The 15,618-nt window shown below is 44.1% G+C and overlaps 1 protein-coding gene across 4 annotated transcripts in view; it reads left to right on the top strand.

Annotated features, from left to right (window-relative positions):
- The window catches only part of PIG-U (phosphatidylinositol glycan anchor biosynthesis class U), a 59,079-nt gene that overhangs the window by 16,757 nt on the left and 26,704 nt on the right, over nucleotides 1-15,618 (top strand). For all 4 annotated transcript variants that reach the window (XM_055062047.1, XM_055062046.2, XM_050191516.3 and 1 more), the window contains 3 exons: nucleotides 2,609-2,671; nucleotides 5,033-5,130; nucleotides 5,216-5,316. In XM_055062047.1, coding sequence (XP_054918022.1) covers nucleotides 2,609-2,671; nucleotides 5,033-5,130; nucleotides 5,216-5,316 — 262 coding nt within the window. The remainder of the gene's footprint in view (nucleotides 1-2,608; nucleotides 2,672-5,032; nucleotides 5,131-5,215; nucleotides 5,317-15,618) is intronic.

Here is a 15,618-nt window from a genome sequence, read left to right as displayed (position 1 = left end):
AAGGAAGCCGAAGAACTGCATGAAGAACAAGCAGCGATTAAACATGGTGCTGGTGGCGCTGCAGCCTAGCCCACTCTAGTCGTCACAGGCCGCTCTGCCACTCGCTGCTCTATTTCGCCGCGAGCAGCTCTATTTCGGCAAAGCGGCCCTGCTTCGGTCTACTGAAACCCTTCCTTGTTGCTTTGCTGGCGAAAATATTCTCCTTCTGTTTGTGCCAGTCCGGCGCGCAAGTTTCGGGAACTCCAAACGCCCGTGATGCGGCCCGACTTCCGTCCGTCTCCATGTACATGATAACATTGCTTTTAAATGCGGCATCATGGTGGACTCGACATGTCTTTGCAGTCGGCGCTTCCATGCTGATTGAATAAATGCAGAAAACGAGAAGATAGCCGGTAGACTAGGTTACACCAGCACCTGGTTATACATACAACATCGAGGTACGCACATGGAGGAAGCTACGGCAGCTAGGCTCAAAACGCGTACGAGGCGGCCATTTTTTGAATGCCGATGGCGATATGGTAACGCAGATTTAGGGTAGTACTCGATTCTAACGTGCATGCAATTTTTGGACCCGTTTTATCGGGGAAAAAGTGCACGTTAGATTCGAGTAAATACGATATGTGCCCCCCCCCCCCCCCCCTTTTTTTTGTGCTGCTTTGCTGATCGTACATGTCTGTGCATTCCCATTCTCTGTCCGCTTTCAATCTTTTTTTTCTTTCTTTTCTCCCCCCCCCCTTTTCTTTTTGTATTGCTTCGCTGATCTTAATGTCTTAGAAACTAGCCCAATCTTCAGTCTTAATCTATTTCACATTGTTTGTTGCAAGGAGAATCGAAGATGCACGTGCAAGGCTGATTCTGACACCGAGTGTATAAACACATCGCTGCGTTGGGGTTCACGGTCGATGCAGAGCACACCGAGTCATGTACCAGGAACAACCAGAGCTAAGAAGCGTGAGGAAGGCAAATACACTTTAAAGAAAAAAGGCTGAGCAGCTGAGAGAACGGCAAAGTGATGACTACAAATCCGCATGTTCACCTTCACTGTCCAAGCTCTGGAGCAGTCACAACTGTGCAGGCGAAGACACAATTTATATGGAACATCAATCTTTTGCGAGTGAACGGCTGCTTTATTTATGTTATCACAACTAGACAAAAGCAAAACATGTCGAAAACGTATGTACTATGTCCTGCACACTGCGCATATCGAAGCTTTCCACCATTCTATCCTGTTAGTCACGATGAAAACTGACGGAATTCAATGGTTCCACCAGCTTCTGTCATGTATTTAGTGTTTATGTAAGCAAAAGTGCAGCATATTTGTTCGGATTTGGTTCCACGTGGCATTTCGGCAACATAAAACAGGAGGGTGTACGGAACATAATCAACCAACCTACGAGGTGGTCATTTTTAAGTTTTACAGAAGTTTTAAAAATTGCCTGTGGCAGGTAGCATAATTGTCCTTGAGCTGGATTGCTTGTAGCAGTGTACATTACTCGCACAACAAATCGAAATGTATAACTGAATAATTAAGAAAGAATGTACTAATTATCTCTATAATTAATGACTTACGAACTTTTACTTAATTACTTAGCTACATATTGCGATTTACAAATTGTAGCCAGTGAGTTTGCGTGGCATATCCACTTAGAACAAATTTCGAGGATGGCGCAAGTTTTGAGATATGTGGCATCAAACTAGCGGTAAAAATTCACTGTTGTTCCACTTACTTTTTAAGGAAAACGCTCTTTTATGCATAGGAGCACAAAAGTAGCTGGGACACCCATGTATTTCATCACACACTTTGGGAAATATCTCGAAACTGATGTCATCCTGAAAATTCATTACAAGTTGCCTTGCAAACTCACCGGCTACAATTTTTAAATGGCAATATGTGCCGTAACATAATTAAAAACGGGATTAGTGTCCTTGTAAGTTAGTCGATTATGCATTTAGATTTCTCTTCTGAGTAATGTCTTCCACTTCGAGTAATTTAGTTCAAGGACTACGATTACGCTATCTGCCACAGGCAATTTTTTAAAATTCTGTAAAACTTAAAATTGGTCATCCCATAAAGCTGGTGGCTATGCCTGTTGTGCCTGGCCATCACATGCCATTACATTCGTGGTGCCGCCGCAGGAAGGCGCCACTTTCCAAAAACATCCCGTGCATCGATGCTGCCTATACTCGCGTCACAGAACACACAACGTTGTGCTCAAGAATATAGCCATGGCCACATGGAATAAAAGTAGAGGGGGAACATTGTCGCTTGAGTGTAGTGTAGGGTTTAACCATTTGTAGCTCTTTTAGTATAGCGCGCTGACATGAAATTTTTGTCAAAGCTTTCCATGAAAGATGCTCTGTTATATAGGCAATACTCTTAGGTACGCCAAAAATCTTTTCGGGGACCTCTTCAATCGTGGCTGTTTTAAAATTCTTGCAGTAGAGCACTCCTTGGATACTGCTTTTTGACTTCTAGTGCAGAACCAAAATTTGCAGTGAGGCATAGTGAGCGGTCCTTTGAAGAGTAATCAGCATGTCCAAATTTATAATTTTTATTAGTGTCCCTTAAGGAAAGTATAATTTATATTATTGTGGTCAAATCTTCTAGGCATGTGACTTGGTGACAGCCTTACTTCTGGCAGTTGGTGCAAAGAAGTGTGTCTTATATATGGTAAGTGCATTTTTCTTTAAGCAGACAACCTTGTTAATGACTTTTGTGTGTGGTTAATTTTGGTATTATCTTTAAGGGTTGATGAACAGTCAGTTTCAAATACAAACCAAATATTATACACTAACTATTCATATATATATGCAGAAATTAACTATTCGGAATTTTCTAATATCGACATTAACCAAATATTTCGCAACAAGCAACAGTTAAAGTATTGTTACTGTTCCCTGTCTGCTAAACAAAGCGTTGAAATTTATCAAAAGAGAAGGGATAAATGTTTTGGAAGCAATGCAGAAACAATGGATAATGCAAGTTTTCTTTTGGGTTTCATGACAGAAGCCTACGCAACTAATTGTGAGTTTTGCTTGTATTTTGTCATTTAGGTCTTTTTGGCAGTGTAGACATGTAACATTTCTACATTTTAAGCTACGACCAGAGATGTTTTGCTTACAAGGGGCTCTTTTACATTTGTATGCAGCACACAAGTCATCCAGCAGGTTGTTGGTTTTTTTTCCCCCACTATGTCTTGCCTACTTTCGGTGACCATTTTTTTTTTTTTTTTTTTGAAACCTCCAGAGTTTTAGCAGTGTGTTGTTTATAGCCCCACTCCGCTCACATTTCACACATACCGGTGGCTTGGGGGCTCCTATATGAATACATGGGAAAGGAGAAATCATTTTTCTCGGCAACCACTGCACCAAATTTGATGAGGTTTGTTGCGTTTAAAAGAAAAAGTTAAAATCTAGTGACTGTTGGTAGTGAATTTGCAATTTAGGCCATCAATTTTTGAATGTAGTTGAAAACCAGAAATTTTCAGAAAACGAAACTATGAAGTTTACAATTCTGTAACTCAGCAACAAAAAATTATGACAATTCTGTAAATTGTATCTATTAGTGCATCTAATGTGCACAAGATTGATGGGTTATATATGGCTCTTTAATAGACCATTAATATGTGAGAGGACTTTTGCAAAACCCTTGCAAACAGTGTAACAAATTCATGTAAGATGTAAAGTGATAAATCATATTTGACTGCTTTGAATGCTCTAACGGATGCAGTTTACAGAACTGCACTATCTGTTCTTAGTGGAGAGCTGCAAATTTGTAAACGTTGGGCTTCCATTTTTTTCAAACTTGCCAATTTTTGAAAGCTCCTTTTAGAAATTTTGGGCCCTAAATGAAAGTTCTGCTTCCAACAGTCACTAGAATTTAACATTCTCTCTCAAATGCAACTAATTTCACCAAAATGAGCCCAGTGTTTATCTCAGAAAGCGTATATGCATTTTACATGTATTTGAATAGGCGGAATCGAAGTTGGGCCCGAGCTAAAGCTTCCTCTGAACAAACGCGTCTCCCAAAGATGCCAGCTATGCACTCTCAGCTTGCCTGTAAAATGACTAGTAAACCAAGTAGATGCACTCTCATCCTCTGCTCAATCCACTTCATAGCACAATGTGGGCAGCGTTTTACGTTCCCCTGCTGATGTGAGCGTTGTGTGCACACACATTAGCATTCCCTCTAGCATTCCACCAAGCCGTTGTGTGCACATTGTTAGGATACATTGGGCTGAATAGAGTGAACTGTAACTGCTCTTATAGAACTGTCTGTTCTTGGAAAGGTTGTGTGCAACAAGGCTTTAAAGATGCCCTCTGCCCCCGATATTTAGCTCTTTCTTGCACTAGTCGGTGCAAGCGTGGTACCTAACTTTAGTGAATATTCCTTCTGTAAATATATGCATCTGCATTTGACTATTTGATATTCGATACTTACTATTCGTATTCGGTTCGAATCGGAAGAAGTTGATATTCACCCACCGCTAATCATCTTGTTTGCATTATATTCTGTATATGAGTGATGTAAGTTATGACTGTCTTATTGCAGGGGTTATTTTCCAACTGGTACAAAGTAAAGGTTCTGTGTATATGCTCTGAACATTAATTTCGTTTTTTCTTCCTATAACATTTAATAGCTGTTCATTAGATGGTTTTGGGATTCCCTTTGTGTATATGCATGACTAGTTTTGAGGTGTGCATTGTCTTTAGGGATGCACAGAAGTCAGTTTCAAATTACAGGTGCACTCTGCCAGCAAAATCATTTGCCATATTTCTAGTGCTTTTCTTTTTTGGATTGGGGGGGGGGGGGGCGGAGGGTGCAGCTCTGTATCATAGCATACATGTTGTAAGCTCTTTACTATTAGTTTCCAACATATTTGCACAGGATTGAGTATGTTTTGCATGAGTATGCACAGAATTGTATACAGTTTTGCAGGATTGGTAAGTAAAACAGCTATATTTATTGTGTGTAGAACAAGTCTAGACTTTTCTACTCTTTCTCAGTTTGCCTTGGCTTTTGATTTTAAAGGTGGAACAGGAGGCCCAGGCCAAGAAAGCAAAGAGTTCTAGGAATATTACACTCACCATGAATTCAGCAGGTGCAGTCCCAAAACTTGTGCTGGCAGTGTAAGTGCACCATGGCATCACTGAACCTCTTCATTAAGAAACTAGCTGTTTTATGAAGCTAGCTGACGTATGATTTTGTTTGCAGGTATCTGCTATCTCCGTACAGCCTACTAAATTGCATTGGCATGGCAACAACACTGTTTTCCAACCTTCTTGTGGCTTTATTTTTTGCCAGTTTTCTTCATGGTGAGTGCTTTAATCGGGCTGTTTTGGAGGTACAGAATGCTAATTTCCTTGAATCCTCATATCTGCCGAGCAATTAATATTATTATTAAAGTATTCATGGGTATCCTCATGGGATATTTAGTTCAACCTTCCTGCTGTAATATAGCTGTTGACTGTACCAGGTGGTTTCACATAACATGAACCAAACATTAAGGGGACACTAAAGGCAAATATTTAAGTCAGTGCACATTGTTAAAATACCCTTCCAGAAAAACTCATGTTTCCCACCACTAAACAACTTAGTTGCAAAGAAAATCGCAAGTGAAGGGGCCACACAATCCAAATCGCTTGCCACAAGCGAGGCAGTGTGACGCAGTACACATCATCACCATCATTTGCCATTGTTCTTGAGCAAAGCAGTGGCTGAGAGCTGACGCTGCACTTTTTACTTGAAATGCAAAGGGTTGGCTGGAAACTGAGCCAAGACAGTGTGGTTAGTTGTGTTGACAAGACCAAAACAAAACATGCACCTATCATGAACTCAACTTACCAATCATTTTTTGAAGATACATGAATCACCGTGATTCTTGTTGATGTGCCTGATGATGATACTTTGGCTTGTGGTTGTCATAAATTATGGGACAAAAAGTTAAAGAAAACAATGTAAGATAATGCGGTCCTCAGTCTTTAGAAGCATTTTTGAGTGCTCCTCGAAAATGCACAGATGCACAATCATATAGGGATGTTTTATATTTCCTGTAGCCCCCCCCCCCAAAGAGAGAGAAAAGAAACACATTAAAATGGTAACAACTGAGAACCTGGGAACAACTTATTCATTTAATGTTTCCGAGCACACTCTCCAACTTGAGACAACTGCACTTGTCTCAAGCTTCTGAGACAAGTGAACAGCATAGTAATGCTGCTAGTTGATGTAATTAAGGGAGGAAAGACTAAAAAATTTGCACATGTGCACATCTGCGCACATTCCACGCACGTGTGCACACCCGCTAGGGTATCTGCATCTGTGTCAGCAGGCGTTTAGTGTGTTGCAACACCATGGAGCTGAGCACATGGGGGTGGGACCCTCCAGTGTGTAGCTGTGCACGGCTTAGCCGTGCCCGGGGAAGAGAGGGATCCTGAGGGTTGAGTTCATGCCATGTGTTTGGACCTTTATGGCCTCTCGGCAAAGGCAACACACATCTTTGGCCTCCACTTCACGAAGTTGCCATCCCTGGACTGACGCACCTGAAGGAAATCGGTAGTTGCCTTTTTCTTAATGAGAGCAGCATTCCGGGCAAGTTGGTAATCCATTACTTAAATGATACTTAAATGATATTGCGCGACAAAAAAAACGACACGGACGTGAGAGAAGACGACACACCAAGCGCTTGGTGTGTCGTCTTCTCTCACGTTCGTGTCGGTTTTTTTTTGTCGCGCAATATCATTTAAGTAATGCCTTTTCCTGTCCCCCCTCTCCAACCCTTTTCTTACTCTCTTAATTTTACATCTTTCCTGTCTTCTATTTGCATCTCCTCACTTCCATATTTCCAGGTGGCAAGGGTTAACCTTGTGTGTCATTACCACCCTTGGTTGTACATATTGATTTATAGTAGAGTTGTTGAACTAGCGTGCACAGAACATAGTCCTGTAGCATCCCCTTGTTGGGCTCCTAGGTGGGTGGCTCGCATCTCTGCTGAACACATGCATATATCTATGGCAGAACAATTTCTTCTATTTTCCAGTCGTCCTCGAAAGAAAGGTGCACCGGTGATCAGAGGCGTAGCCAGTGGGGGGGCTTACGGGGCTTCAGCCCCCCCCCCCCTGAAATTTTTTCGTGCTGTCAATGCACCGCCGACCAAAGCAACCCCCGGCGCCGAAAATCATTCTGGATTTTGTCTAGAATGTCTTTTTCACGCCCGAAAAGACATTTCACCGCGAACATTGCGAACTCGGGCTGGATTTCGCGCCAAGGCCCATGTACCGGGAGTCACATAATTCATGAACATCGCAGTTGTCGGCTCTTGTGTGCGCAATGGATGCCCAAGATTTTGAACCACCACCAGAAGGCGGAGCAGTTTGGCGCTGCCTTCACTCATCTGATCCGGTAACAAATGAGGGTGACGACTTCTTGTCTGCAATTGTGATTGGGGACGAATCATGGTGCCACTACTACGAGCCTGAAACACGACGGCAAAGCTTACAGTGGAAACATTCGAATTCACCACGCCCAAATAAAGCAAAGGCCGTCGTTTCCGCTGAAAAGGTGTTGTTTACTTTTTTTTCGAACGTCAGGGACCATTACTGATAGAATCTGCGAAATCTTGAGAGGCTAACAATTGTTTCCGACATTGTGCAACACCGGAACAGCTGCGTGTCGCAATCAAGAACAAATGACGTGGAAAATTGACGAAGGGGGTCATCTTGCTCAACGACAATGGCCGTCCCCACGTCTCTGATATGGTTAATACGAAACCGGCAAAGTTCAAGTGGGAAACGCTGCAGCATCTGTCATACAGCTCAGACCTGTGGCCTTGCGACTTCCACATTATGGGGCAACCGAAAAAACAGCTGAAGGGAACCAGATTCGTGTCGGACGATGACGTGAAAGAGTCAGCTGCAGACTTTTTGAAGCAGCAACCCAAGGAGTTTTATGAGACGGGAATCACGCGACTCGTTAGTCAGTGGGACAAATGTCTAAATGCTCATGGAGACTACTTTTAAATGAAGTACCCCCGCTTGTCATATATTCTCATTGGCTCACTTTCATTTGACTCCCCCTCGTATATTCTGCAGAACTCCTGCTTTTTATACGTGCTCATTGTTGCAACTATAATTTTGGTGCAATTACTCACGATACTCGACCGGTGATAGCTACTCCTGCGTAATACACTGTAACAAATGACAACGTCATTGAGATTTTTCACTGGTTGTTGCATATGTACAAGAATGTAAACAAGCGGTTCTTGAACGACAGTTTCATTAACATATTTGTCCTCAACTTGTTCTTTTCATAGCCTTTACATTTTTCATATCAGCTGCATGCACTGCTTTGCTGGTTTCGAACTGATACAGTTCTAAAGTTCGTGTGATATTTTCTTTACTTATTAAGTAGACAAAAAAATGGAAGTATTGATATCAGTTATCTTGGGCACAATTTTTGGCACATACGAGTATATTCTTGTATGAAAAAATACATATTTTACTTTTTTTTACATTGCGTAGCGTTCAAGAATTCGTTTGCAGCATCTTTGGCAATGGCAGTGTAGTTATTCATGTATTTGATCCCTTCACAAATTGTTTAAGAGGAAGCTTTAGCTCGGGCCCAACTCCGACGCGGCTTATTCAAATACATGAAAAACGCAGAAACGCTTTTCTGAGATAACCCCTGGATCGCTTTTAATGAAATTTGTTGCATTTGAGAAAGTTAAATTCTAGTGTCTCTTGCAAGTGGAATTTCGATTTAGGGCCTGAATCTTGTTTAAAATATGTTGAAAAAAATCGAAAGTTCGAAAAAAAAAATAGAAGCACGACATTTACAAACTAATAGCTCTGCATCAAGAACAGATATCACGGCTCTGTAAACGGCATATATTATAACAGTCAAAGCAGACAAACTTGGTGTGTAAATTTGTATCTTACATGAATTGGTTACGTTGTGTACAAGTGCTCTGCAAAAGCCATATTTCCATATTACTTAATTTTTTTTAGATTCAAGTGTAACAAATCAGTTTTGTCTGCTCTAGATGTACTATTAGGTGCTATTCACAGAATTGTGATATTTTTCATTGTTGAGTTAGTTTTAAACTTGATAGTTTCGTTTGCTGACAATGTGCGATTTTGGCCAATCTTCAATAAAAAATTGACAACCTAAATGAAAAATTCGAAACCAGCCATCACTAGAATTCAAGTTTTTCTTTTAAATGCAACAAACCTCATCAAATTTGGTGCAGTGGTTGCAGAGAAAAACGAATTCCCCTTTTACATGTATTTAGATAGGAGCACCTGAGCTAAAGCTTCCTCTTAAGGAGGAGGCCGAGCTGCAACTTGAGCCCCCCCCCCCCCCCCCCGAACGAAATTTCTGGCTACGCCACTGCCGATGATGTCTTTCAGTTCTTTGGCAATCAAAAAGTAACCTTTCCCAAATTTCATGCAGTGCACACCAAGACAAAAAAGACAGTGAGGACGATTTCACCTTTTTTTGTAGCAATATTTCTGGCAGATGCTCTAGGGCCAGGGTATAAAGCCATGGAGATGGCCAGTGATGACCTTCTGTTGGAACTACATGATAAAAAACTGAATGAAAAGCTATCCAACCTAGCTTCACTTACGGATGTCCTGGTGATCCTAACTCAACACCGCACAATGAACACTGTTCAAGGTGTCTTTTCAGACGATGACTTTATTCAACTGACTGAGGCAGGGCTTCTAGAAAGATGGAGAGACGAGAGCGTGATTAATGGCCAACAAATAAAGATGACAGAACGGAAATTCCAACCAATTATCTCATAACAACATTCAGATCCAGTGTTCTGCCCGAAACCATTGAGGCAGGATACGTAAAGATACCCATCAGGCCATACATCCTGAACTCTCAAAGGTGCTTCAAAATATCAATGATATGACCACAGTTCACAAAGCTGCCGAGGCCGCCAAACCTGTGTGAGGTTTGGAGACCATCACACCTTGGACAGCTGCGATGGCACATTACTTTGTGCTAACTGCAACAGCGACCATGCAGCTTGCTCCCAATCTTGTCCTGCATGGAAAAGCATCCTGGTGTTCCTTCCAGAGTCTTCACACCGAGCAGCATGTCTTGGGCCCTTTCCTGAGCTTTTCCAGCATTTCCAAAACATTTGCAGGCAGAGAAAGAAAGTTCTTAGCTGCAGAGCATATGAAAAAATGTGCATGTGCTAAGAAACCGGCAGGAGCAGACGAAGAGAATAGCAACCGAAGCGATAAGAGCGAGAGTGCCACCCATTGGCGCAACAAATGAAGCGACTAACTAGAGATATAAGATGCCGAAAAGAAAAATAGCCAAAAGCACATTTTATTTCCACAGACAATTGCATCACTTCACTTTATTGTTACGTAAGCTGAAAATATTGTTACGCAAAGGACGAGTCAGTGAGTCTAGCAACTATTTGCAGGTTATATTTACAACAGCGGTTGCAGCGCTGACCGGTTAGATTCACAGTGTGAGCGCAGTTCGTTCTTCCTCCTCTTTTCTCGAGTGATGGCACCCACGCGCCTCGTTCAAACAATGTAAGCTCCATGTAATAATGGAGCTCCATGTAATAAAATCGCATCGCATAGAAGAAAATTGGCGACCTCTATGGCGCAGCTTGTAGGAAGCGATCTGGTGATGGCATAGCGTGAGGCGTAATCCGTGGCCACAGCGATCCACCTGTTCCCAGAGGTAGAAAGAGGAAAAGGGCCAAGTAAGTCCAAACCAACCCGAAAGAATGGTTCCGTGGGAATGTTGAGTGGTTGAAGGTAGCCAGCAGGGAGCATCGATGGTGTCTTGCGTCGCTGGCATTTCTCACACGCAGCTTCGTATCTTCAAACGGAGCAAGCAAGCCCTGGCCAAAAGAAGCGTCGGCGGATCCGGTCGTAGGTACGTGACACACCCAGGTGACCGGCAGTGGGGAGGTCGTGAAGTTCGCGAAGAAAAGCCGAGTGAAGGTGTTTAGGGATCACAAGGAGTAACGCAGGGCCGTCGGGGTGAACGTTGTGGCGGTAGAGTACGCCATCTTGAAGTGCGAATAAGCGAAGGGAACTGTTGGCAAGTGACGATTCCAGGCGGTCAATGATGATACGCATGGACGGGTCACAGTGTTGCTCGTCGGCGACATGGAGCGGTAGAAAAACAGAGAGAACACAGGTGTCGGTGTCAGTATCAAACGTAGAGGTCGCGTCTTCGACTGGGTAGCGAGATAGGCAATCTGCGTCCTGGTGTTGGCGTCCCGACTTGTAAATCACTGTGTAGGGATATTCTTGTAGTCGGGAGGGCCCAACGACCGAGCCGGCCAGTAGGATCCTTGAGCGACGAAAGCCAACTGAGCGCATGATGGTCTGTGATTACTGAGAAGGGCTTGCCATATAAGTATGGGTCAACTTTGAAACAGCCCAAACGAGAGCAAGACATTCGCGCTCAGTAATCGAATAGTTGCGCTTTGTAGGTGTCACGAGCCAGCTAGCGTAGGCTATAACGTGGTCGTGTCTGTGTTGGCGTTGCAATAAGACGGCACTGATCCCGTAACCAATAGCATCAGTTCGGACTTCTGTAGGTGCGGATGGGTCAAAGTGGGCCAAGACCGGTGGATTGGTGAGAATCGTGATAAGGCATGAAAATGCGACAGCCTGAGGGGAACCCCATGTAAAAGGCACGTCTTTCTTCAGAAGTTCAGTGAGTGGTCGAGCGATTGCTGTGAAATCTTTCACGAACCGTCAGAAATAAAAACAGAGTCCTGCCAAACTCCGGACATCTTTGACAGACTGAGGTACAAGAAAAGCCGTTACTGCTCAAACCTTCTCCGGGTCGGGTTGTACTCTGGAAGCATTGACTAAATGGCCTAGCACTGTAATCTGTCCGTGCCCAAAGTGGCAATTCAGTGAGTTTAATTGGAGCCCAGCCTTGCGGAAGGTGTCAAGGATACCTGCTACGCGCTCAAGGTGCATCTCAAATGTAGGAGAAAACACAAGGATGTCGTCGAGGTAACAAAGGCAAGTTGACCATTTGAAACCTTGAAGCAGAGAGTCTCGAACGTGGCGGTGCATTGGATAAAGCGAACGGCATAACCCTGAATTGGTAGAGGCCATCTGGAGTGACGAAAGTGGTCTTTTCTTGGTCTTGCTCATCGACGGAAATCTGCCAATAAGATCGAAGGTCGATGGACGAAAATTATTTGGCACCGTGAATACAAGAGCATTCTCGATTCGTGGTAAAGGGTAAACGTCCTTTTTAGTAATTCGGTTTAGGCGGCGGTAATCAACGCAGAAACGCCACATGCCATCTTTCTTTTTGACAAGCACGACCGGAGATGCCCAAGGACTCGACGAGGGCTCAACAATGCCTCTGGCGAGCATCTTGTTTACTTCCTGCTAAATAACTTGCCGCTCTGCCGTGGACACGCGATACGGTCGGCGGTGAATAGGAACAGCATCTCCAGTATTTATTCGATGCTTAACAAGGGACGTCTGACTAAGTGGTCGATTGTCGGTGTCAAATACAGTGCAGTCCACTTATAACAATATCGAGAAAGACGAAAAATATGATCGTTATAACCGATGATTGCTATATCTGGACTGCAGTTATTAAAAAAAAATTTTTTTAATAAAAAATAAAAAATGCGGAATATACCTTTGCAGCTCCGAACTCGAATTCGCTACTTGCTCTAAAGAATAGATGATGTAGAAAGTAGGCTGTGAAAAACACTTTATTTCTAGCGCCAATGACCGTGCCAAGATTTAGGCGCACTGGAATAGTCAGAAATCTGCACTTGCTTTTGTAGCAGCTTCAGCTTCACAACCGCGGTGTGCATGGATTCCAGCTGCTGTGCGAACACTGGCAGCAATCCTTTAGCATGCATAAAATCAATTAAGGAGTCGATCGACGACAGTGCACTTTGCGTGGACATCGAGGTCGGGGTCAAGGAGCCACTGTCAATCTCGTTGTCACTGTCGCTGCTGCCGTCGCCACCGTCGCACAACTTTGCCGTCTGTCGAGACAGCACATCTTCGGCAATCGCCTCGTCGGTGACCTCATCGCAGAACGAGGCAGCACTGTCTGCAGTCAAAAACTCCTCCATCGACGCACCACCTGTGTCACCAGTAGGAACGAGCTCCCAGAGCTCGGTTATGTCAGTGGCTTCCACCGTGTTGGTCTCAGTGGGTTGGGGAAGTTCGTCCTGACGCACAAAGCCCGCCTTTTTGAAGCAGTTATATATGGTTGACTGCTTTACTTCGTACCATGCACCATAAACGAAGCACACGGCTTTCAAAAGGCTGATCTTCAGGTCAGGGGGCCCGTCTGCATGACTCGACGTGCCAGGAGCTGCGCGGTCAATGGCTAAGATTAGTCACTCCAGCATGCGCCGCCGATACAGGACTTTAAAGTTGGAGATCACGCCGACGTCCAACGGCTGCAGGCCTGCCGTAGTATTCGGAGGCAGAAACATCAATTTGACAGATGTTAGCTTCGGGTTAACGCTGTGTGCACTACAGTTGTCAAGTAGCAACACTACTTTTCTTCCTTGGCCTTCAATTATACTGTCGAACTCGAGCAGCCATTCTTCGAACAGGTTGCGGGTCATCCACGCCTTCTTATTGCTGCGATAGCAGACCGGAATGTGCTGATTCTTAAAGCACGTTGGCTTCTTTGATCGCCCCATCATGAAAGGCTTGAGACGATAGCTCCCGTCCATGCTAACGCACAGCAACACGGTCACCTTAAGTTTCGAGTGCTTCCCGCCGGGGCTTCGATCTCCTTTTTAAGAGCGTGAGTCTTCGACGGCAACATTTGAAAAAACAGCAGTATTGTTGCAATTATATATGTCCTTCTCCGCGTAGTGCTCCAGCACGCCGGGCAGCTTTGTCTGCAGCCACTGCTGCTTTGCCTGTGTGTCCAAAGACGCCGCTTCCCCTACCACGTTCTTGTAAACAATTCCGTGCCGCTCTTTAAAGCGCTGAATCCAGCCTCCTCCAGGCTCAAAATTTGGGAATCCCAGAAGAAAAGCGAAGTTTTTCGCTTTGATGGCAAGTATTGGCCCACTAATAGGCACATTATGCGCGCGGGTTGTGATAAACCAATGGTAAAGCGCATCTTCAACATCGGCGTACAAAGTGTGCTGAGCCCTTTTCCGCTGATCGGCACGGCCGCTTGAAGCCGTGTCGAGAGTCCTGCAACATATCCATCTTCGTGTCAAGCGACACAGCTTTGCGCTTTGTCGGCGCCATCTTCGAACTGGGTTATACCGTTCATCGCACGCTGCTTCGGTGCCGTCAGCCTGCTATTGTGAGAGAGAGAGACGCGGGAGGGGCGCCACCGCGCCGCCTTGCTTGTCGCTTTTTTTTTCTTTCTCTCTCTTTCGGAGCGACTGTGGCGCGCTGCACCTACTCTCCGGCATAGTTTCCTACAAAAATTATCTCGTGCGCGGGCGGGGCGAGACGCGCTGCGTGGTAATGGCGGCAGATACGAACTTACGGAGGTAAACATCGCCTCGTCTCGACATCGTTCGTTTCAGGGAACGCAAATGTTACGATTATTTGGCACAAAAAACGCCGTCCAGACGGCAAAATTTTGATCGTTATATCCGATATGTGGTGAATAACCTATCGTTATAAATGGTTTTTTTCCCCATAGACCTACTGCATAAAATGACACTCTCATGTCCACCCATCGTTATAACCGATATATCGTTATATGTGGTATCGTTATAAGTGGACTGCACTGTATGTTGCGGTAGAAAAGCAAAAGGCGATATAGGGCGGCTGCTTGGTCAGGTGCGAGGCAGTGATGCCACGGCTGCTGATTTATCAGTAGATCTACTGATTTTTAAAATTTTCTGCTGATTCAGTGATAAAGCGCTTGAATCTGCTGATTTTCTTGCTTTTCTACTGAAACGAAAGCGAAATCTGCAACTTTTTCAGTACAGAGGATGGATGGATGGATGGTTATAGAGGTTACAGAGGTTATAATAATGTGATGCCACCTAGCGAGAGAAAGAAAAACGTGGTTGGCTTCGAGGTTAACATATATTGTTGCGTTTCCAGACTCTCAAACGTGGCGCTACCGCTGTCTTTGAGCAAAGTGTGGAAAAGGCAAAGAGTTTCTATGCTCTATGGGAAAAGGTGAGGCGGTGAATTTGTGGAAGTGGGTGCACTGCCGAACCCCACAACTATGAAACCACCATTATCATCATCATGACCAACCTATTTTTATGTGCACTGCAGCACGGAGGCCTCTATGGAGGCCTCTCCCAGCGATCTCCAATTACCCCTGTCTGAAAGATACTATACTCTAAGGCTTTCAGGTACTAACTACCATCTGACGCCTTTGAATAGGCCATCGGAGGGCTTCACTGCTTTTAAATTCGTGCTTGACAATGGCTCTCTAGATCCCCGGGTTTTTCAAAAGTATCGCTAAGAATCTCGGGGTCAATTTTTGTACTATTTCCTGGAAGCTACAATACTTCAACAGAGTACTAATATAAGCGCTGAATTCGTGGGCTCATAAACTGAGTGCAAAAATTGAAATTAAAAGTCTACTGATTTCTACTGATTTTTCGCGAAAAAATCTACTACTATTTTTTAATGTGTCGTGGC

Source organism: Dermacentor andersoni, chromosome 1 (assembly GCF_023375885.2).
Source record: "Dermacentor andersoni chromosome 1, qqDerAnde1_hic_scaffold, whole genome shotgun sequence".
In the NCBI taxonomy this organism is placed as follows: domain Eukaryota; kingdom Metazoa; phylum Arthropoda; class Arachnida; order Ixodida; family Ixodidae; genus Dermacentor; species Dermacentor andersoni.
The sequence above is the reverse complement of the archived record's forward strand: the minus strand, read 5'-3'. Positions and strand labels throughout refer to the sequence as shown.